Source organism: Scardinius erythrophthalmus, assembly GCF_964197995.2.
Source record: "Scardinius erythrophthalmus genome assembly, chromosome: 6".
NCBI lineage: Eukaryota > Metazoa > Chordata > Actinopteri > Cypriniformes > Leuciscidae > Scardinius > Scardinius erythrophthalmus.
Genome location: NC_138226.1, coordinates 2,381,281 through 2,407,160, shown reverse-complemented (window position 1 = coordinate 2,407,160; position 25,880 = coordinate 2,381,281). Strand labels below are relative to the sequence as shown.

At 37.2% G+C, this 25,880-nt stretch overlaps 1 protein-coding gene across 1 annotated transcript; it reads left to right on the top strand.

Moving 5' to 3' along the window:
* Positions 1–2,165: 2,165 nt before the first annotated feature.
* lcp1 (lymphocyte cytosolic protein 1 (L-plastin)) lies at positions 2,166–25,880 on the top strand. Its single transcript, XM_081368759.1, has 16 exons — positions 2,166–2,386; positions 6,863–6,951; positions 8,484–8,647; positions 9,112–9,235; positions 9,340–9,472; positions 10,115–10,196; positions 10,290–10,455; positions 11,327–11,469; positions 12,838–12,933; positions 18,055–18,250; positions 19,338–19,416; positions 20,936–21,050; positions 21,683–21,816; positions 23,110–23,230; positions 24,227–24,351; positions 24,747–25,880. The coding sequence occupies exons 2-16, from the start codon at positions 6,885–6,887 to the stop codon at positions 24,877–24,879; spliced, it is 1,878 nt and encodes a 625-aa protein (XP_081224885.1). The 5' UTR covers positions 2,166–2,386; positions 6,863–6,884; the 3' UTR covers positions 24,880–25,880.

The following is a 25,880-nucleotide window of genomic DNA, read 5'->3' as shown; positions in this document are numbered from 1 at the left end:
ACATTCTAAAGTAATCTGATTATGTAACACGCGTTACCTGTAATGTGTTACTTTGCTTGTTACATTCTAAAGTAATCTGATTATGTAACACACGTTACCTGTAATATGTTACTTTGCTCGTTACATCCTAAAGTAATCTGATTATGTAACACACGTTACCTGTAATGCGTTACTTTGCTTGTTACATTCTAAAGTAATCTGATTATGTAACACGCGTTACCTGTAATGTGTTACTTTACTCGTTACATCCTAAAGTAATCTGATTATGTAACACACGTTACCTGTAATGCGTTACTTTGCTTGTTACATTCTAAAGTAATCTGATTATGTAACACGCGTTACCTGTTATGTGTTACTTTACTCGTTACATCCTAAAGTAATCTGATTATGTAACACGCGTTACCTGTAATGTGTTACTTTACTCGTTACATCCTAAAGTAATCTGATTATGTAACACGCGTTACCTGTAATGTGTTACTTTGCTTGTTACATTCTAAAGTAATCTGATTATGTAACACGCGTTACCTGTAATGTGTTACTTTGCTTGTTACATTCTAAAGTAATCTGATTATGTAACACACGTTACCTGTAATACGTTACTTTGCTCGTTACATCCTAAAGTAATCTGATTATGTAACACACGTTACATGTAATGCGTTACTTTGCTCGTTACATTCTAAAGTAATCTGATTATGTAACACACGTTACATGTAATACGTTACTTTGCTCGTTACATCCTAAAGTAATCTGATTATGTAACACACGTTACATGTAATACGTTACTTTACTCGTTACATCCTAAAGTAATCTGATTATGTAACACACGTTACATGTAATACGTTACTTTACTCGTTACATCCTAAAGTAATCTGATTATGTAACACACGTTACATGTAATGTGTTACTTTGCTCGTTACATTCTAAAGTAATCTGATTATGTAACACACGTTACATGTAATACGTTACTTTACTCGTTACATCCTAAAGTAATCTGATTATGTAACACACGTTACCTGTAATGCGTTACTTTGCTCGTTACATCCTAAAGTAATCTGATTATGTAACACGCGTTACCTGTAATGTGTTACTTTGCTCGTTACATTCTAAAGTAATCTGATTATGTAACACGCGTTACCTGTAATGTGTTACTTTGCTCGTTACATTCTAAAGTAATCTGATTATGTAACACGTTACCTGTTATGTGTTACTTTACTCGTTACATCCTAAAGTAATCTGATTATGTAACACGCGTTACCTGTAATGTGTTACTTTGCTCGTTACATTCTAAAGTAATCTGATTATGTAACACGCGTTACCTGTAATGTGTTACTTTGCTCGTTACATTCTAAAGTAATCTGATTATGTAACACACGTTACCTGTAATGTGTTACTTTGCTCGTTACATCCTAAAGTAATCTGATTATGTAACACACGTTACCTGTAATATGTTACTTTGCTCGTTACATCCTAAAGTAATCTGATTATGTAACACACGTTACCTGTAATGCGTTACTTTGCTCGTTACATCCTAAAGTAATCTGATTATGTAACACACGTTACATGTAATGTGTTACTTTGCTCGTTACATTCTAAAGTAATCTGATCATGTAATGCATGAGATCTTTGATGGAATCCTCATGTTCTGATACCAAAGGGACGCAAAGTTCAACTTGTATGAAGTTCTCCGTCTGCTGGTGGAATGGGAACAAACTCAATTGCGTATGCAGTAATTGAAGCTGTATTATATTTTTTAAATATATTTTATCGTGTTTACATGATTTTATATCATTTTATTCATTGGTTTAAGTACAGACAGTATTGCTTTGTTATTACTGTATTATGTTTAATCTCTACAACCAAATGCATACTGTCCACTCAAGTCGATATCTGCAAATCTCTTTTTCAAAAAAAAAAAATGTGTAAAAAAAAAAAAGTTAAAATCTTGTTTTTCATGCCCTAAGAGCAATAAAAACACATAAGAAAAAAAATGGCACATTACTCATGACACTCAGGACTGATAATCATGTCACACTTAGATAGACAAATATAGATTACACTTCTTCCCGGGGATGTTTCTTAAACGATGACATTTGTACACCCAAACTTGTGGTGACATTCTTGAATTGACCATTTCAAAAGATCAAACCTTAACATTGTTAAATCTCAGAGTAGTGACAGATGCTGTCAGATGTCGATCATGTTTGTTGCTGGGTGCAAATGTCAAGCGTTTTACCTTATAAAGACATAGACCGTGTGTTCCTGTTTCCACAGTCATGTAGGCCTCTGAGTATGTCACTTCCTTCCTCTCACATTTGAATAGAGTCGCTGCAGAAGCTCTGAAAGTGACCAGACACAGATCCACCCTGAAGTCCACCGTCGTCTGCAGGTAAGAGATGCACATCATCACTATCAGTGTTTGTCGAGTGTATCGAGTCTGACAGATGCTGCACTCTTCAAATGAGAAACAGCCTGAAACTTTCAGATCCTGATCAGATCATGTGTACTAATCATTTAAACAGCTTTAGTTGATTATGGAAATGTTTGTGCTTCATCCTCACATGTGATGCATTTGATAGATTTAGTTGAATATTAATGCAACAGCTGATATTATCAATATTATTCATCTTTACATGTGATGCATTTTGTAGATTTAGTTGATTATAATTCAACAGCTGACAAAATACGTTCTCTGGCAAGTTATGAACAAACGATCATCCAGTAACATTAATAGAACGTTATCTGGACTGTAATTATGTTCTCAAAAACATTATTTATACATCGTTTATGGAACTTTCTGAAACGTTGTACGTTTGTCATTTTTTAAATGTTACTTGTTTCAGAATGTTCAGAGAACATTCAAAAGTAACATTCCATAATGTTTGCAAAATAGAATGTTTCCTTAATGTTTGCATAAATAAGAACATTTTTTTTTAAACATTTGAAACTAGATAACATTGAGAAATGACGTTTTCATAACTTAAAGGGAATGTTAACAACATGTTCTTGAAACACATTTATATTAGCTGGGAATACAGTCAAGTCCAAACATCTGAGAGTGAAAAGGCTCTTATTTGCCATTGCTATTTAATTGAATAACTTTGCTTTTCCAATGCATGTGATATTACCAAGATGGCAGTATGAGAAATGGCAAACAACCATGAATTTTTATAAAAATTTTGAATTCCAGATTTTAAGCGTGCTCTCAGAGTTTCAGTTTGTCATAAAGTTTGGGGGTTTTTTGAGTGTTTAATGTAATCTGAAGCAGAAGTGAAGCTTTGCACTGCGGTTAAAGAGAACAGGAAACTGTGGTTCGGCTGTGCAACAAGTGCATGAAGTTATTGCTTCGCTCTACAGCATCTATACTGTGCTCCATCTTACATCTCAGAACCTCGAGCCTTAAAGTGTCATTAACACCTTTGCAAAGAGTGGGATGTGCAGCAGCAGAATCGATTATATCATTTTTTATTTCTAGGCTGAGCTAAAACAAAAGCAGAATGCACATGTGAAAGAGGAAGAGCAGAGCACATGTGAAGGCCTGAAAGCAGACATTTTGAAATGATACTGAAATAACTAACAGTTTTTCTATTGCTCAAGTGTTTAAAGAGACTGAAAAAGACATAAAATAGTGGTAACACTAAACAATAACGTCAATCTAGTTACTGTATTAACTAACATGAACTTACAATGAGCAATGGGTTTTTTTTTACAGCTTTTATTAACCTTTGTTAATAAACATGTTTATATTCATGTTAATTCACAGTGCATTAACTAATGTTAACAGATACAATTTTTAATTTAAAAAAAGTATAAATGTGCTGAATAGAAGTATAGTTCATCTTAACTAATGTTAACAAATGAAACCTGCTTGTAAAGTGTTACCAAAATAGTTCTCAGCTAAACATTATCCATTATCATGATGATTTATGCTGATAAAAAGCACTTATATCACCGTCATGAAGATGCAAATGTGCAGCAGCATCTGATTATTTCACTGAGCTGAACAGACATCACTTTAAACAGAGCAACATTTGCATGTTAAACGCAGTGATATTAAGCATCCGTCTGATAGAATTGAAATCACAAACGAGCCCCGCTTCATTATCCACACTAAAACTAAATGTGTTTTTATAGTTTTGTCACAAAGACGGTTTCAAGGAAGAAATGTCTCAGTATAAGCTGTATTCTGGAGATTTAAACTCCCAGCTAACAGGGAAAGTTATGAGCAAATGTTCTTCCTGTAATGTTAATAGGATGTTTGTTCAGAGTTGGACGTTCATCAAACATTTTTTAAATGTTACAACTTGTTGTAACGTTAAATGTAGTAACGTTCCATGTTTGCAAAATGGAATGTTCTATTAACTTTAACTTTTAAACAAAAAAAATAGTGGTGTAGCGATACTGATCTCACGATACGATATTATTGTGATACTCCAAGACATATGATAAAAGGTTAACAAAACATTTACTGTTGATTAAAATGCTAAATTTGATATTACATTGTGTGTGTAAATGAATAGTCTTGGACTTGGTGTTGAACCCCAAAGCACAGGACAATAGAGACACCAGAATAACAATATTCATGATTCTGAAGATGAAAATACAGAATTATTTTAGACGAACATGCTTGCATTGTTTCATGACTAGATATGTTTAAAATAATGTAAGCCACTTTTTACTGGTAACATCAGACATTTGGCATTATCAGGACACACAATATTCCCCCATTGTATTATTATACATTATATTCAACATTATATACAGTAGTTTAATGTAGTACTGACACTAAAACTCTGTAAACTTACATTTTTCTCACACAGTAATTTTTATTTTGGGTGAACTATACACAATACATATATATAATACTGTTGCATTTTTTCATTGCAATGTATTGTTACACCCCTAGAAATACCGTTTTTCAATACTTAATGGGAACGTAACCAAAACGTGATGATTGCACAAATCATGAGGTGAAGCGAGCTTTAAACCTCTTCCATGATTGCAGACATACTTCTGCGTTTGGTAACATTCAGGACGTTCATCACGACACACACATCTCACACTTTCAGAAGCAGAAGTCACGTCTGCGTAACTATTGCTGTGTAATATTTGCGTAACTGCTGTAAACCTATTGTAAAGTTCACTGTCACTGCTCCAGGTTGCAATACATAACCATGTATAATTCTCATCATGTACTATGATTATGCTCTGCTAAGCTATATTTTCAATGTCGTCTCCTCAAACCACATGCTGTTCCTCAAACGCTAGAAGCAACAGCCACTTCCGGTATGAACGGTCTTGCTCAAGCCTCTGGATGGCATGTTTGCATCTTCACTTCATGTCGTTACAAAACCCTCGCGTTGATCAGACAGGAGAATGTTAGAAGGACAAACTAGCTGATAAAGAAAAAAACATTATTTATGCATTGGCCATGGAATGTTTTTTTTTTATATCGCAATACAAAAATGCAACAATATGTAGCCTATCGTGGATAGTGATAATATGAGTTGTGTATAGTTCACCCAAAATGAAAATTACTGTGTGAGAAAAAATTTGAAGTTTTCAGAGTTTTACTGTCAGTACTACATTATATATAATGTTGAATATAATGTATAATAATGCAATGGGGGAATATTTGTGTGTCCTGATAATGCCAGATGTCTGATGTTACCAGTAAAAAGTGGCCTACATTATTTTAAATATATCTAGTCAGTGAAAGAGTGAATATTCGTCTAAAATAATTCTGTATTTTCAGCTTCAGAATCATGAATATTGTTATTCTGGTGTCTCTATTGTCCTGTGCTTTGGGTTTCAGCACCAAGTCCAAGACTATTCATTTACACACACAATGTAATATCAAAGTTAGCATTTTAATCAACAGTTCATTTTCTGTTAACCTTTTATTATGTCTTGGAGTATCACAATAATATTGTATCGTGAGTTCAGATATGTATCGAATCATGACATGAGGGTCTCGTTACACCACAATTTTTTTCTGAAATGTTTAGTTAGATATTCATCTAATATTATTTAAATGTTACTGCTTGTTTCAGAATGTTCAGAGAACATTCAAAAGTAACATTACCATAATGTTTGCAAAATGGAACGTTTGCATAATAACCAAGAAAAAACATATTCAAAACATTTGAAATACTGGATGTTTTGATTGTTCAAATGGAGGGTGTTTTAAAGGGGTGGTATAATGCCCTTTCACAAGATGTAAAATAAGTCTCTGATGTCCACAGAGTGTGTGTGTGAAGTTTTAGCTCAAAATACCCCACAGATATTTTTATATAGCATGTTAAAGTCGTCACTTTTTGAGGGTGAGCAAAAACACACAGTTTTGTGTGTCCCTTTAAATGCAAATGAGCTGCTGCTCCCGGCACAGGGGGCGGAGCTTCAAGAGCTCATGTCCTTTTAAGACAACATGACAACATGTAGAAGCAACAGGACATTTCAGAATGGTTAGTTGATGAGTTTATGTCGCTGAAGTGTAGTTATCTTCTAGTCATTGATTAGCATATTCTGTCATGATAATCTGTAAATCGTGTTCAGGGGGCGGGGTTTATGTAAATTCTAGGGTCAGTGATGTCACTAACCCGGGAGGAATGTGGTGTAGTCTCTACCAGCCGTTTGTTGTAGTCCTTAAAAAGCGATTTCTTTAAAAGCAAATATCTCCCTTTGCTTTGAACTTTGAGCGTTGTAACTTTGCAGATGTTGTTTATGCTCAAACAGCAACATTACACACTAACTAAAGTTAGAAAAGTCAAATCATAATCAACCATGTATCAGCTGCTTCATCTCTCCATCCACTGTTTAATAAACCATCATCAGAACACAAACTCAATCTCTCTCTTGTTCACAGGTGATCTATCTATCAGTGAGAGATGGCGGGCACAACACACATCCCAGCAGAGGAGATGGAGGACCTGAGAGAGGCCTTCAGCAAAGTCGGTGAGTGAACGACAGTGTAAAAGCTATAGATCTGACTGGCTCATAACTGCTTTCAAATCTGATTCCTCTTTACACTTCCGGTTCCTCAGCAACTTTATTAGTAATCCTTTTTTAGTACTTTTGAAGTTTCTTAACAAAAATAATAGTTCTTATTCATATTTATTGCACTGAAACCTTCCGAACGATTCGTGAAAATAATAAGTTCATTAGAGTGATTCAAACCAATAACTTTTTGAATGATTCATTAAAAGAATCAGTTTATTCGACTGACTTAAACCATTGTTAAATAAAACTAAGAAGCTATTAAAAATCATTTTTATTCATTGAAATAAAGATTTAAAATCTTAAAATGACAAAACTTGTAACTTGGCAACTAACTGAAAGAAATAAGTTTAAGTACTACAGTTACTAAAACTGAATAAAAACTTACTAAAACAAACTAAAATTAAAATGATAACTGAAAAAATTAAATAAAAGCTAATTCAAATGGCTATCAAAGTACAGTGCTTTGCATAAGTTTAGACACCCATGCTAAAGTTGACTAAAAAGAGGAATAAAAAATCATCTTTTGGAAATTGAACTTAATGCCTTAATTAAAAAAAATAGGAAAAATCCAACCTTTAAGGACACCAATTTTCTTTGTGAATGAATAATGTATCATAAATAAATAAATGTTCTTCCTTAAAATACAGGGTGCATAAGTCTGGACACCCCTATGTTAAATTCCAAATTTATTTATTTACGATACATTAAGTATCAAGGCATTAAGTTCAATTTCCAAAAGATGATTTTTTATTCCTCTTTTTAGTCAACTTTAGCATGGGTGTCCAAACTTATGCATAGCACTGTATATAAAATGCTTAAATATCATTGATTCAAACCTATTTAAATCTGCATTTGAGTCAAATATTTAAAGAATCAGTTCATTAGAGTGATTCGGACTACACTGGTAATGAGGTAACTGAAATAAATAAGTTTAAGTTGTAAAATGACTAAAACTCAAATAATAAATTAAAGCTAAATAAACAAATGAAAAAGGCAAAACGACTAAAACAAAAATCAAAACTGAAAATTAGTGCTGGGCAACGATTAATCGCGATTAATCACATCCAAAATAAAAATTTGTGTTTACATAATATATGTGTGTGTGCTGTGTATAATTATTTTGTATATATACACACGCATACATGTATATTTAAGAAAAATTTGTTATTTCTATATAAAATATTTATATTTCTATATAATATAAATTATATATAAATATATGTTCATGCAAATATTTCTTAAATATATACATGCATGCATACATGCTTTTATTTTGGATGCGATTAATCGTTGCCCAGCACAACTGAAAATATACAAATATAAGCTAATTAAAAATATTAAAATAGAATAGAAATAATACTAAAACAACACTGATTCAAGATTCTTTTGAGCGATTCATTAAAAGAATCCGTTCATCAGAGTGATTCGGAGCGCACTGGTCATGCTGTGTATTTGTTGTGGGACTGACCTTTGACCTTTTCTTGTAGATGTGGACGGTAACGGTTACATCAGCACAGAAGAGCTGAACGACCTTTTCCGAGCCGCAAACCTTCCTCTGCCGGGATACCGTATCCGAGAGATCGTTCAGGAGCTCAGCAGGACCATGGACCTCAACCAGGACGGAAAGATCACCTTCGATGAGTTCGCCAAGGTCAGGTCAAAGGTCACGCTCTATCATGAGGGGGGAAATGCTAAATTAAAAGTTTTTGACTGGAAGGCCCCTTAAATAATATTTGCATTTATCATTTAGCAGACGCTTTTATCCAAAGCGATTTACAAATGTGACTGAATATACAGTCAAAACTAAAGGTCAAAGTGTCTGGATAATTTTTGGTCCCAAATTTTTATACATTTTACTGGTAGTCACTGTATGAAGACTTTTTGGGTATAATATGTCACAGTTTACTTTATTTTGTTATCCTCACTTGCATAAATTAACTATAGTGTCCTGCACACACCCAAAATATTAAAAATGATATCTGGTGTCTGAATAATTTTTGGTTTGACTGTATGAATTATAATGATTTTAAGCAGAAATGACACGCGTCACCTGTGCAGTCTTCCTAAAGGTCGTGTGTGTGTGTGTGTGTGTGTGTGTGTGTGTGTGTGTCTCAGGTGGTTCATGATCTGAAGAGCTCAGAAGTGGCCAAGACCTTCCGGAAAGCCATTAATAAGAAGGAGGGAATCTGTTCAGTGGCGGGAACATCGGAACAATCCGGAACACAGCACTCGTACTCCGGTGAGGAAAAACACATCCGACACGGAGACTAGAGCTGCGGAAATTACATAAAAACACTATATTAACAGCGTTACGTGTGTGTGTGTGTCTGTGTGTGTGTGTAGAGGAGGAAAAAGTTGCTTTTGTGAACTGGGTCAATAAAGCCTTGGAGAAAGATCCGGACTGCCAGCACGTCCTTCCCATGGATCCCAGTTCCAACGATCTGTTCACCGCAGTGGGAGACGGCATCGTACTCTGGTACCTGCAGATAAACTTTGATCACCAAAATTACATTACGTTAGAATGTTAAAAAAGCAAACGTATTTCCTGTGAAAATATTTTAAAATATCTTGAGTGTAACTCGACACCCTTGCCTCATTTAGTATGCGCGGTTCTATGAATATGCAAATGAGCCCCGCCTCCACTCACTCACTCACTCAGAGATCCACTGGTTGACGATCACACGTTGATCTGATTGGTTAAAAGGTAGTTTGTGACGTCAGAAACACCAGCGATTTCAAAGCGTGTTTTTGAGACTGTCTTTGGTTCACTGCAGTTTTAAGGAGGAAATACTCAGCGATGCTGTCGACTTATGAATTTACACATGGTTTGTCTTAAAGCACATTAAAAACACCACATAGACATATAAACAACATTAAAGCTTGATTTTCACTACACTTCTTTAAATGTTAGAACATTAGAACTTTTTTTAAATGTTACTTGTTTCGGAACATTCAAAAGAAACATTCAAATAAAGTTTGCCAAATGGAATGTTCGTTTTCCTAACTTAATGGGAACATCAGCAAAACGTTCCCAGAACATATATTTTTGTTAGCTGGGAAAGCACATACAGTTCAATATTTCACTAGTCAGAAATATGATCAATATGACTCTTTGCAGTAAAATGATCAACCTGTCTGTGCCGGACACTATCGACGAGAGAACCATCAATAAGAAGAAGCTCACACCCTTCACGATCCAGGTGAACACACACACTCACTCCTGATCGGGCCGTTTGTGTCATACACTGTTGCGGTGGGATTTTAATGCTCTCGATCATGTTTTAATTGTGCAGGAGAATCTGAACCTCGCGCTGAACTCGGCTTCTGCCATCGGCTGCCATGTGGTGAACATCGGAGCAGAGGACCTGAAAGAGGGCAGGCAGCATTTAGTGCTGGGACTCCTGTGGCAGGTCATCAAAATCGGCCTGTTCGCCGACATCGAAATTAGTAGGAACGAAGGTACACAATAATCACACACACACACTAACCCTACCCCTAAACCTACCCATCACACACACACACACACACACACACACACACACACACACACACACACACACACACACACACACACACACACACACACACACACACACACTCTAACCCTACCCCTAAACATACCAATTACACACACACACACACACACACACACACACACACACACACACACACACACACACACACACACACACACACACACACACACACACACACACACACACACACACACTCTAACCCGACCCCTAAACCTACCCATCACACACACACACACACACACACACACACACACACACACACACACTCTAACCCGACCCCTAAACCTACCCATCACACACACACACACACACACACACACACACACACACACACTCTAACCCTACCCCTAAACATACCCATTACACACACACACACACACACACTGACCCGACCCCTAAACCTACACACACACACACACACACACACACACACACAAACTGGTGTGAAGTGTGAGCTTCATCATGTTTGTCCAACTAACACTTTCCCAGGAAGTTTCGGGAATGTTAGTTTTTGGTTCCCATGACGTTCTCAAATCTTTCCCTAAACAAATCTTTTCAGTTTTCCACGAATGTTTTTACAGAGACATTATTTGACATTATTTTATGGTTGTAAAAAATACAATCTAAAAAGAATGTCCTGGAATATTATAATTTGGCTGAAAAAAAAATCAACTAAATACGAACCAAATACTAACATCAGGGGAATGTTCTGTGTTTGCTGTGTCTACATACTGTTCTGTTTCTCCGTCGGGTCACATGATTGTGTGTGTGTGTGTGTGTGTGTGTGTGTGTAGCTCTGATCGCACTGCTCAGGGACGGAGAGAGTTTGGAGGATCTGGTTAAACTGTCTCCGGAGGAGCTGCTGCTGCGCTGGGTCAACTATCACCTGGAGGAGGCCGGAGCTCCCAAAATCAACAACTTCAGCTCAGATATTAAGGTACAGTAAGAGATATTAAGGTACAGTAAGAGATATTAAGGTACAGTAAGAGATATTAAGGTACATTAAGAGATATTAAGGTACAGTAAGAGATATTAAGGTACAGTAAGAGATATTAAGGTACAGTAAGAGATATTAAGGTACAGTAAGAGATATTAAGGTACAGTAGAACAAACAGACACGGTTGATCAGAAGATGCTGTACTGTACTTTCAAAACACTTTCAAACACTTTCAGAATTCATCCATCCATTCATTCATTCATGCATTCATTCATTCAGTCAGTCATTTATCCACCCATTCATTCATCCATCCATCCCTCCATCCATTCATTCATCCACCCATCCACCCATTCATTCATCCATCCACCCACCCATTCATTCATTCAGTCAGTCAGTCAGTCATTTATCCACCCATTCATTCATTCATCCATCTACCCAACCATCCATCCACCCACTCATTCATCCATCCATCCACCCATTCACCCATTCATTCATTCAGTCATTTATCCACCCATTCATTCATTCATCCATCCATTAATCCATCTACCCACCCATCCATCCATCCATCCATCCATCCACCCACCCATCCATTCATTCAGTCATTTATCCTCCCATTCATTCATTCATCCATTCATCCACTCATCCATCCATCCATCCATCCACTCATCCATCCATCCATCCATCCACTCATCCATCCATCCATCCATCCATCCATCCATCCATCCATCCATCCACCCACCCATCCATCCACCCATTCAGTCATTTATCACCCATTCATTCATTCATCCATTCATCCATCTACCCACCCATCCATCCATCCACTCATTCATCCATCCATCCATCCACCCACCCATCCATCCATCTACTCATTCATCCATCCATCCACCCACCCATTCATTCATTCATTCATTCATTCATTCATCCACCCACCGACTCATCCATCCATCCATCCATCCACCCACCCACTCATTCATTCATCCACCCATCCATCAATCCACCCATTCATTCAGTCATTTATCCACCCACTCATTCATTCATCCATCCATCCATTCAGTCAGTCATTTATCCATCCATCCATCCATCCATCCATCCATCCATCCATCCACCCATCCATCCATCCATTCATCCATCCATCCACCCATCCACCCAACCACCCGCCCACCCATCCATCCATTCATTCATTCATTCATTCATCCACCCATCCACCCACCCACTCATCCATCCATCCATCCATCATCTAGTTCACATTCTGATTATGTAAATCCGTTTGCCACCCAAAATGTAAATGACGCTCTCCTCTGGATGTAAAATGGCCAAATATGAGCAAACAGAACGCATGTAACCTCACCGTCATCTGTCATCCTGCAGGACTCCAAGGCTTATTACAACATCCTGAACCAGGTGGCACCCAAAGGAGACGACGAGGGCATCCCGGCCATCCCGATCGACATGACTGGGATACGGGTGAGAACACACGGCATCAATACATACATACACACATCCTTCATATACACACACTCAGTCATCACTTTGCGATACATTATTAATGTAGAACTGATTAGTCATATTCATGCTGGTGGACCATTATGATGTCATGAGAAAACACCTGAAATCTGAAACCATTTATAATTATTATACATGCAATACTTAGGCTTGAATATTTATGTATTTGAATTGCATATACAATTTCTATCCATTTGGATTATACAGTTTTAACAAACTTAATGTGATGCATGTTTGTCAGTCATTTTTAAATGTAAGATTTCTGCACTCAAAAAAACATGCCATAGTTTATTATTAATGATTTGCATCTATTTGGTTTTATTTAAACAATCATATTTTCAAAATGCATTTATTCAAATTGATTAGAATCGGAATACATTTGTTAATTGTGAAAACAATTAAATGTATTCTGTGAAAAAGTATGAACAAATATGGCTAGCTGTGGAACAAACAATAATCAATTAGTCGAGCAATACATTTGTTACAGTATTTATTAATCTTTGTTAAGGTTAGTTAGTTAATAAAAATACAGCTGTTCATTGTTTGTTCATGTTAGTTCACAGTGCATTAACTAATGTTAACAAGTACAACCTTTGATTTTAATAATGTATTAGTAAATGTTGACATTAATATTAACTAAGATTAATAAATGCTGTAGAAGAGTTGTTCATCTTTAGTAAATGTTAACTAATGAACCTTACTGTAAAGTGTTACGTTTATTTTATGTTAAAATTGTGTAATTCAAATGGATGGAAATTTCATATGCAATTTCAAATACGTAAATCTTAAATTTAGGCATAGATATTTTTTAAATATTCATAAGCTCATTGTAAGAGACATTCATCACTACAGGATCATTTAAGATGATCTAAAATACACACATTCAACATTCAGACACATCTGAACCTACTATAGGGTTGGATTAGTCCAGTTAAGTCACCATGAGTGTTTGTAGGGGTGTGCGATATATATATTACATCTTACATCTATTACGTATACATCTATTAAAGTCTATTAAAGACCGTAACGATACTTTTTAAAGTTGCAAGGCAAGTAAAAGATTGTAACTTAATTTGAACCACCAGGCCTGACTGGACCAGTAGAAAAAATTCTTAGCGTTGAGCCCTGAATATAGATGTTTCAAAGCAGCTTTACAGTGATAATAGGAGATTACAGTAACAGAGATTGTTTGGCTTTACAGCAGCTCTAAAATAAAGTTATTGTCCAGATAAAGTTAGTTTTGATTGATTCACTTCCGTTGCAAAGATCATTAGTTATTCCGTGTTGGAACGGTTTGTGTTGAACAGAGTCTCATACACTCATGGTTTGTGTTGAACAGAGTCTCATACACTCAACAGTCTCATACACTCATGGTTTGTGTTGAACAGAGTCTCATACACTCATGGTTTGTGTTGAACAGAGTCTCATACACTCATGGTTTGTGTTGAACAGAGTCTCATACACTCATGGTTTGTGTTGAACAGAGTCTCATACACTCATGGTTTGTGTTGAACAGAGTCTCATACACTCATGGTTTGTGTTGAACAGAGTCTCAAACACTCATGGTTTGTGTTGAACAGAGTCTCATACACTCATGGTTTGTGTTGAACAGAGTCTCATACACTCATGGTTTGTGTTGAACAGAGTCTCATACACTCATGGTTTGTGTTGAGTCTCATACACTCATGGTTTGTGTTGAACAGAGTCTCATACACTCATGGTTTGTGTTGAGTCTCATACACTCATGGTTTGTGTTGAACAGAGTCTCAAACACTCATGGTTTGTGTTGAACAGAGTCTCAAACACTCATGGTTTGTGTTGAACAGAGTCTCAAACACTCATGGCTTGTGTTGAACAGAGTCTCATACACTCATGGTTTGTGTTGAACAGAGTCTCATACACTCATGGTTTGTGTTGAACAGAGTCTCATACACTCATGGTTTGTGTTGAACAGAGTCTCATACACTCATGGTTTGTGTTGAGTCTCATACACTCATGGTTTGTGTTGAACAGAGTCTCATACACTCATGGTTTTTGTTGAGTCTCATACACTCATGGTTTGTGTTGAACAGAGTCTCATACACTCATGGTTTGTGTTGAACAGAGTCTCATACACTCATGGTTTGTGTTGAACAGAGTCTCATACACTCATGGTTTGTGTTGAGTCTCATACACTCATGGTTTGTGTTGAACAGAGTCTCATACACTCATGGTTTGTGTTGAACAGAGTCTCATACACTCATGGTTTGTGTTGAGTCTCATACACTCATGGTTTGTGTTGAACAGAGTCTCAAACACTCATGGTTTGTGTTGAACAGAGTCTCAAACACTCATGGTTTGTGTTGAACAGAGTCTCATACACTCATGGTTTGTGTTGAACAGAGTCTCAAACACTCATGGTTTGTGTTGAACAGAGTCTCATACACTCATGGTTTGTGTTGAACAGAGTCTCATACACTCATGGTTTGTGTTGAGTCTCATACACTCATGGTTTGTGTTGAACAGAGTCTCATACACTCAACAGTCTCATACACTCATGGTTTGTGTTGAACAGAGTCTCATACACTCATGGTTTGTGTTGAACAGAGTCTCATACACTCATGGTTTGTGTTGAACAGAGTCTCATACACTCATGGTTTGTGTTGAACAGAGTCTCATACACTCATGGTTTGTGTTGAACAGAGTCTCAAACACTCATGGTTTGTGTTGAACAGAGTCTCATACACTCATGGTTTGTGTTGAACAGAGTCTCATACACTCATGGTTTGTGTTGAGTCTCATACACTCATGGTTTGTGTTGAACAGAGTCTCATACACTCAACAGTCTCATACACTCATGGTTTGTGTTGAACAGAGTCTCATACACTCATGGTTTGTGTTGAACAGAGTCTCATACACTCATGGTTTGTGTTGAACAGAGTCTCATACACTCATGGTTTGTGTTGAACAGAGTCTCATACACTCATGGTTTGTGTTGAACAGAGTCTCAAACACTCATGGTTTGTGTTGAACAGAGTCTCATACACTCATGGTTTGTGTTGAACAGAGTCTCATACACTCATGGTTTGTGTTGAACAGAGTCTCATACACTCATGGTTTGTGTTGAGTCTCATACACTCATGGTTTGTGTTGAACAGAGTCTCATACACTCATGGTTTGTGTTGAGTCTCATACACTCATGGTTTGTGTTGAACAGAGTCTCAAACACTCATGGTTTGTGTTGAACAGAGTCTCAAACACTCATGGTTTGTGTTGAACAGAGTCTCAAACACTCATGGCTTGTGTTGAACAGAGTCTCATACACTCATGGTTTGTGTTGAACAGAGTCTCATACACTCATGGTTTGTGTTGAACAGAGTCTCATACACTCATGGTTTGTGTTGAACAGAGTCTCATACACTCATGGTTTGTGTTGAGTCTCATACACTCATGGTTTGTGTTGAACAGAGTCTCATACACTCATGGTTTGTGTTGAACAGAGTCTCATACACTCATGGTTTGTGTTGAACAGAGTCTCATACACTCATGGTTTGTGTTGAGTCTCATACACTCATGGTTTGTGTTGAACAGAGTCTCATACACTCATGGTTTGTGTTGAACAGAGTCTCATACACTCATGGTTTGTGTTGAGTCTCATACACTCATGGTTTGTGTTGAGTCTCATACACTCATGGTTTGTGTTGAACAGAGTCTCATACACTCATGGTTTGTGTTGAACAGAGTCTCAAACACTCATGGTTTGTGTTGAACAGAGTCTCAAACACTCATGGTTTGTGTTGAACAGAGTCTCAAACACTCATGGTTTGTGTTGAACAGAGTCTCAAACACTCATGGCTTGTGTTGAACAGAGTCTCATACACTCATGGTTTGTGTTGAACAGAGTCTCAAACACTCATGGTTTGTGTTGAACAGAGTCTCATACACTCATGGTTTGTGTTGAACAGAGTCTCAAACACTCATGGTTTGTGTTGAGTCTCATACACTCATGGCTTGTGTTGAACAGAGTCTCATACACTCATGGTTTGTGTTGAACAGAGTCTCATACACTCATGGTTTGTGTTGAACAGAGTCTCATACACTCATGGTTTGTGTTGAACAGAGTCTCAAACACTCATGGTTTGTGTTGAACAGAGTCTCATACACTCATGGTTTGTGTTGAACAGAGTCTCATACACTCATGGTTTGTGTTGAACAGAGTCTCATACACTCATGGTTTGTGTTGAACAGAGTCTCATACACTCATGGTTTGTGTTGAACAGAGTCTCATACACTCATGGTTTGTGTTGAGTCTCATACACTCATGGTTTGTGTTGAACAGAGTCTCATACACTCATGGTTTGTGTTGAACAGAGTCTCATACACTCATGGTTTGTGTTGAGTCTCATACACTCATGGTTTGTGTTGAACAGAGTCTCAAACACTCATGGTTTGTGTTGAACAGAGTCTCATACACTCATGGTTTGTGTTGAACAGAGTCTCATACACTCATGGTTTGTGTTGAACAGAGTCTCATACACTCATGGTTTGTGTTGAACAGAGTCTCATACACTCATGGTTTGTGTTGAACAGAGTCTCATACACTCATGGTTTGTGTTGAACAGAGTCTCATACACTCATGGTTTGTGTTGAACAGAGTCTCAAACACTCATGGTTTGTGTTGAACAGAGTCTCATACACTCATGGTTTGTGTTGAACAGAGTCTCATACACTCATGGTTTGTGTTGAACAGAGTCTCATACACTCATGGTTTGTGTTGAACAGAGTCTCATACACTCATGGTTTGTGTTGAACAGAGTCTCATACACTCATGGTTTGTGTTGAACAGAGTCTCAAACACTCATGGTTTGTGTTGAACAGAGTCTCATACACTCATGGTTTGTGTTGAACAGAGTCTCATACACTCATGGTTTGTGTTGAACAGAGTCTCATACACTCATGGTTTGTGTTGAACAGAGTCTCATACACTCATGGTTTGTGTTGAACAGAGTCTCATACACTCATGGTTTGTGTTGAACAGAGTCTCAAACACTCATGGTTTGTGTTGAACAGAGTCTCATACACTCATGGTTTGTGTTGTGACAGGAAAAAGACGACCTGAAGAGAGCCGAGAGCATGCTGGAACAGGCCGACCGGCTCGGGTGCCGACAGTTCGTCACGGCCACAGACGTGGTGCGAGGAAACCCCAAACTCAACCTGGCCTATGTGGCCAATCTGTTCAACAAGTATCCCGCTCTGAAGAAGCCGGAGAACCAGGACATCGACTGGAGCTCTATTGAGGGTGTGTGAATCCTTCTGTCATCCTTTACTCAGTCGTTCCAAACCTGATAGAGAAGTTCTCCAAAGTTACGAAAAAACATTCTTACAGCAACATTAATAGTACATTTGTTCAGCGATATGTGGTCTCATTTATACAGTCAAACCAAAAATTATTCAGACACGAGATATCATTTTTGATAGTGTGTGGAGGACACTATAGTTAATTCATGTAAGTGAGGATAACTGTGACATATTATACCCAAAAATTCTTCATACAGTGACTACCAGTGAAATGTATACAAATTTGGGACCAAATATTATACAGACACTTTGAGTTGATCATGTTTTGCTGAAGTGTTTTGTCTTTAATTGCTAATGCTCTTTTTACACACAGACTGAACAAAATGAAGCATTGCTTGGTGATTGGTTGAGCTAAACTGGTATTATCTAATTGTGTAGTTAAATTTAACAGCTGACAGATATTCAACTTAATTCATGTGTGAGACAGTCTAACAGAAGGACGGACAAACCCAGTCAAATATCAACTGAGTTCTGCTCATATTTTATTACCGTTTTCTAAACTATGTGTGATAATGTGAGAAATGTTGAAGGTGTCTGAATACATTTTGGTTTGACTATACATCATTCATGTAATATTTTTAGTTAGACGTTCACCATTTTTTAAATGTTACCAGTTTCGGAATGTTCAGGGAACGTTCAAAAGTAACATTCTTTGATGTTTGCAAAACGGAATGTTCCCTGAACATTTGCACAACCAAGAAAAACGTTTTTAAAACCTGGACGTATTGAATGGAAGTCAATGGGAACCAAAACTGTTTGATTCCCAACATTCCTCAAAATCGTTTTCTTTTGTGTTGAATAGAAAGAAAGAAAGTCATACAGGTTTGGAACAACATGAGTCAATGATAACTGGATTATTATTTTGGTGGATCTCAACCATTTTTCCTACACATTAATGCGATATCTGTATTGGATGTCTGTATTTACATGTATTACATTCAGTGAATAGTGAATAGTGCTTGAGCAGACACAGTGATCATGTTGAAGTAACGAGATCTCATCCATGTCTCATGTTCTGTCACTGTCAGGAGAGACCAGAGAGGAACGCACCTTCAGAAACTGGATGAACTCACTGGGCGTTAATCCACGTGTCAATCATCTCTATGTGTGAGTACCGCCTCAAACACACATCAGGCTGAACACAGAATACAACACCATAAAATGCTAATAAATAACAGTTTAAAAAAGCAATGGTGGCTACTAAACCACTAAAACACATGGAAGACCATTTCTGCCACATAAGAAGAAAAAATTGTAAAAAAAAATAATAAAAAAATCTCGTTTTGGTAAATTATGACATACTAATTCATAATTATGACATACTAAGTAATAATAATTTTGATATTTTTGTCATGACAAAAAGTCAATTATGAGAAACGTAGACATAATTTAACTTTTTACGTCAGAATTTCGACTTTGTCTGAAATTTGACATTTTATGTCATAATTATGACTTAGTATGTCACAATTAAAAAATGTTGTCATACATTTGGACTTTTTATGTCATAATTTTAACGTCAAAATTATGACTTAGTAAGTCAGAATTTCAAATTTGACAATTATGACTTATGTCAGAATTTCGACTCAAAATCAACTTAACTTTTTACTACATAATTTTTAATGTGTCTTAATTGTGACTTAGTATGTCAGAATTTTGACTTTGTCATAATTTCATCTTTTTATGTCATAATTTTGCCTTTTTAATGTCTAAGCCTAATTATGATTTAGAATAGCATGGATTTCTTGTCTGTGGTGGAAGTGCCTTTACTAGTGATGCACCGAATTTTCGGCAACTGAAAATATTTGTCCAGAAAATTAATTTTGCTTCAGCATTTTAATAAATATATGCACTACATGCATTACATATTAATTATATTTCGACCTGTTAGTGATGTCTTCACTATTTAATGGATGTTTGAATAAATCTGTCAAGAAGACAACAATTTAAATGTTTATTTTTCAAAAAAACTTTAGTAGAAACATAATAATGTCATTAAATGTTGATATGAAAACTGCCTTATGTGCAATTTAAATGTTTGTACAACATTATTGGAGTGTTGATTATTAAGTAAATTTGATAAATTAATTGATTATTAAATAAACAGCCAATGAAAAAAAAATGTTTTGGTGCATCACTAATTCTTTTACTGTATATACAGTGAGTTTTCTTTATTAATGGAAGACACATATGACCTAAAGATTATACATCAAAGCAAAAAAAAAAAAAAAAAATGTTTCAATCAAATTAAAATGCAAAAATCAGCATTTCTGTTTCCAGTGTGATGCCTGGATGTGCATGATGCAGTCCTGTAAAAAAAACAGCAAACTATAGTTTGAAACATAATCATTTAATAATGCTTACTGTGTGACTTATTCGCATAATGTGGGCTGTACTGAGAGTGTTCAGTAGTTTGCTAGTATGTCAATCCAAACACAGCCAAAGCCGTTTAAAGGAATAGTTCTCCCAAAAATGAACATTCTGACATCATTTATTTTACAGATCATGGATGAGTTTTGGGTGAACGATCCCTTTAACGCTGCTCTTCTAAACCCCCTCCACTGAGACCTGTGTGTAAACCTCCAGGTGTGTGTGTTCTCATGTTCTCACTGTGGTCCTCTTCTTCTAGGGATCTGGCTGATGCGCTGGTGATCTTCCAGCTGTATGAAAAGATCAAGGTTCCTGTGGACTGGGACAAAGTGAACAAACCACCGTACACCAAACTGGGCGGCAACATGAAGAAGGTGCGCATAGACTCATGATCCATGAAACGCTCTTCCTCAGGCTCCGGCATTCGTTATTAACACATTCAAGTCAAAAAAAATATATGAACAAAATATACTTTCTAAGTTTTAAAATATTTAATGGATTTAATTACATATTATTTCATGAATAAAAAATAATCTATTATATTTTTTATTTTATATAATTTAAATTTATATCACTTATTTATGCTGATAATAACTTTTTATATTTAAGTCTGTTGTCTTTCATACATAATGCGATAATATAACTGATATACAGCACAGAAATAAAATTAAATATTATATAAATATTAGATGAAAAACTTTAACTTATTCCATTTAGTTGAAAGGCAACGTGTCTAATTTCAGTTTAGTTTGAGGTGAAACACTAAAAATTATAACTGGAAATCAAATAAAAAAGTAATATTAGTAATAAAAAACTAATAAAAATGACAAAAGCATACTGCAAAATTGTACTAAAATTGATTGAATATAATCGCTAATATTATAAATATTATTTATTTAACCTTTATTTAACCAGGAAGTCACACAGATTAAATAAATATTAAAGCTAATACAATTATTACATTTTAATTTTAACGCCGAGTGTAACGGGGTCATGTGACACACAGCTGGAGAACTGTAACTACGCAGTGGAGTTGGGAAAGAAGGAGGCGAAATTCTCTCTGGTGGGAATCGCCGGACAGGATCTGAACGAAGGCAATCGAACTCTCACACTCGCTCTGCTCTGGCAGCTCATGAGGAGGTAAACACACACACACACATACACACACACACACACACACACACACACACACACACAGGTTTGAGAGGAACACACCTCTCATCACCCTCGTCCGTCTGCAGGTAGTCAAGTCTCCTTCATTTATACAGCTCTTTTAACAGTATAGATTGTTTCACAGCAGCTTTACAGTGATAATATGAGATTACAGTAACAGAGATTGTTTAGGCTTTACAGCAGCTCTAGAATAAATTTATTGTCCAGCTAAAGTTAGTTTTGATTGATTCACTTCCGTTGCAATTAACTTGCCAGAATTTTGAGATCGCAATAGACGTGACGGACTATAATGCGTTAAGAGCTCGCTCAAGTACTGCGGAGCTAAACCATTTAGTGCTTTGTAAGTAATCAGCAATATTTTAAAATGTATATGATGTTTAATAGGGAGCCAGTGCAGTTTTGACAGAACTGGGCTAATAAAATCATACTTCCTGGTTCTGGTAAGAACTCGAGCTGCTGCGTTTTGGACCAGCTGTAGTTTGTTTATTAAGCGTGCAGGGCAACCACCCAGTAGAGCATTACAGTAATCTAGCCTTGAGGTCATGAACGCATGAACTGTTCCGCTTTTGTTAATGAGAGCATATGGCGTAATTTAGATATATTTTTAAGATGAAAAAATGCAGTTTTACAGATACTAGACACGTGACTTTCAAATGAAAGACTTTCAAATTTTCAGATCAAGTGTTAGACAGTATTCTAGATTATTACGTGAGGGAGTTTTTTGTCCAATAATTAGAATCTCTGTTTTTCAGAATTTAGTAGTAGGACATTACTAGTCATCCAGTTTTTTATATCCGCTATGCATTCCGTTAATTTTGTGAATCGGTAAGTTTTGTCAGAGCATGAAGAATTATAGAGCTGAGTATCATCGGCATAACAGTGAAAGCTAATGATATCTCCTAAGGGTAGCATGTACAGAGTGAACAGCAGCGGTCCTAGCACTGAGCCTTGTGGTACGCCATACTGAACTTGTGATCGATAAGTACACACTAAACACACACACACACACACACCTCATCACTCATCTGTCTGCGGGTACACACTAAACACACACACACCTCATCACTCATCTGTCTGCAGGTACACACTGAACACACACACACCTCATCACTCATCTGTCTGCAGGTACACACTGAACACACACACACCTCATCACTCATCTGTCTGCAGGTACACACTGAACACACACACACCTCATCACTCATCTGTCTGCAGGTACACACTGAACACACACACACCTCATCACTCATCTGTCTGCAGGTACACACTGAACATCCTGGAGGATTTGGGCGACGGGCAGAAGGTGAACGACGACACCATCGTGACCTGGGTGAACGACGCGCTCAAACAAGCCGGAAAAGGCACCATCAGCGGCTTTAAAGTAAACAGCACACACTCTCTCTCTCTCTCTCTCTCTCTCTCACACACACACACACACACACTTCTTCATGTGTTGTGATTCTCTAGGACACACACTCTCTCACTAACACACCTCTTTATGTGTTGTGTTTCTCTAGGACACACACTCTCACACTAACACACACACACACACACACACACACACTCACCTCTTCATGTGTTGTGCTTCTCTAGGACACACACACACACACACACACATACACACACACTCACCTCTTCATGTGTTGTGCTTCTCTAGGACACACACACACACACACACACACACACACACACACACACACACACACACACACACACACACACACACACACACACACACACACACTCACCTCTTCATGTGTTGTGCTTCTCTAGGACACACACACACACACACACACACACACACACACACACACACACTCACCTCTTCATGTGTTGTGCTTCTCTAGGACACACACACACACACACACACACACACACACACACACACACACACACACTCACCTCTTCATGTGTTGTGCTCTTCTAGGACACACACACACACACACACACACACACACACACACACACACACTCACACACACACTCACCTCTTCATGTGTTGTGCTTCTCTAGGACACACACACACACACACACACACACACACACACACACACACACACACACACACACACACACACACACACACACACACACACACTCACCTCTTCATGTGTTGTGCTCTTCTAGGACACACACACACACACACACACACACACACACACACACACACACACACACACACACACACACACACACACACACACTCACCTCTTCATGTGTTGTGCTTCTCTAGGACACACACACACACACACACACACACACACACACACACACACACACACACACACACACACACACACACACACACACACACACACACACACACACACACACACACACACACTCACTCACCTCTTCATGTGTTGTGCTCCTCCAGGACGGGTCCATCAGCACCAGTATGCCGGTCCTGGACCTGATTGACGCCATCCAGCCCGGCTCCATCCGCTACGACCTCCTCAAGGCAGAAGACCTGACCGAAGAAGAGAAACTCAACAACGCCAAGTACGTCACAAACACACTCCTCATTAGCATACTCATGAATATTCAATGAGCCCAAAAATCACATCAACCTTTTTCTTTCTGACCTGTAATGCTGACAGACCCATAATCATCCAGAGGAGAACTGGCCTGGTTTTCCCAAGGGTTTATATATATATATACATATAGAAAAATGAACTAAATTATTAACTTTTTTACAACAAAAATGAACCATCACCGAACTTTCTTAAGCTGGACTATGACACTATGTTCTTCAAAAGGTTCTAACTTGTACCATTTAGATACTAAAATGTACACTTTTGGTACCAAAATGTACCTTTGAGAGACTAATATGCACTCTTTAGGTACAAAGGTGTACCTTTCAAATAAATAAAGCTGACTTGACTTGTGTTTTTCAGGTACGCCATCTCTATGGCGAGGAAGATCGGAGCCCGGGTGTACGCGCTGCCGGAGGATCTGGTGGAGGTGAAGCCCAAGATGGTGATGACGGTGTTCGCTTGCCTCATGGCTCGAGGAATGAGACGAATCTAGAACCGCAACCGGGATTATACGCCTGCGTCTCATCGCCTTTAACAATTCCTTCATATGTCTTTAATAGTTGCTCAGCTATTGGGTTCCTGCATACATGCAAATGTCATGCACTGTAAAAAAATATATATATATTTCTCGTTTTCAGGACAAATATCCAAACATTCTTAAATCAAGATGCATTTACCGGAGAAGCAAAAAGTCTTGTTTTCTGAAAAATTTATAAAAAATAGTCAAACAAGAACAAATATCTGCAAATGGAGTCAGAAAAATCTACTTTTTACATCATAATTTTGACTGTCATAATTGTGACTTGAGAGTGTCAGAGTTTAAATTAACACTTTGTCATAATTTTGACATGTAATAATTATGACTTAATATGTCAGAATTTCAACTTTTTATGTCATAGGCTTGCTAATCATGATTTAAAAGTAAATGATTTTAAAGCATGAATTTCTTGTCATAACTCTAGGCCTTTATTATTGATGCACTGAAATTTTGGCAAGCAAAAAAATTTGTCCAAAAATGAATTTTTCGTTTCAGCTCAAACCGTTTTGAAGGCCAAACTCCATTAGCAGATATTTGATAAAAAAAAAATACTGAGGATGAATCTTTTCTTTTTTTTCTGAAGTGTGGAAACAATCGAGACAGAGAATATGAATAAACTGTTCTTGACACTCTAATCGAATAAATCTATTAACTCAAGAGATGCCCAGGAATCTGCATGAATGACATTGTCTTCATTCACCTCTAGATAAACGGGCCTAAACCCGTGTGAAGAGGGTCAAAGGTCACGTCTGTTCATGTCTTCGGCACTGTGTGCGTATGTGGGGAAACGAGGAGAGAAATTAAGTCAGGCCAGTTTTGCTCTTTTTAAATGTTCAGGTACTTCCGGCTATAAATGATTAATGACAGCAAACACACGTTCAGACTCACAGATCTGAGACAAATGTACATGTTCAAATGTCACTGTGCAAATAAAAACAGAAAGTTTTGTAACTTGA

Excerpts from the sequence above, each read along its gene's own strand:
- lcp1 (XM_081368759.1), top strand. The coding sequence starts at position 6,885 with ATGGCGGGCACAACACACATCCCAGCAGAGGAGATGGAGGACCTGAGA. Across the intron at positions 6,952-8,483 it reads AGAGGCCTTCAGCAAAGTCG|ATGTGGACGGTAACGGTTAC; the intron begins GTGAGTGAACGA and ends CTTTTCTTGTAG. Across the intron at positions 8,648-9,111 it reads CCTTCGATGAGTTCGCCAAG|GTGGTTCATGATCTGAAGAG; the intron begins GTCAGGTCAAAG and ends TGTGTGTCTCAG.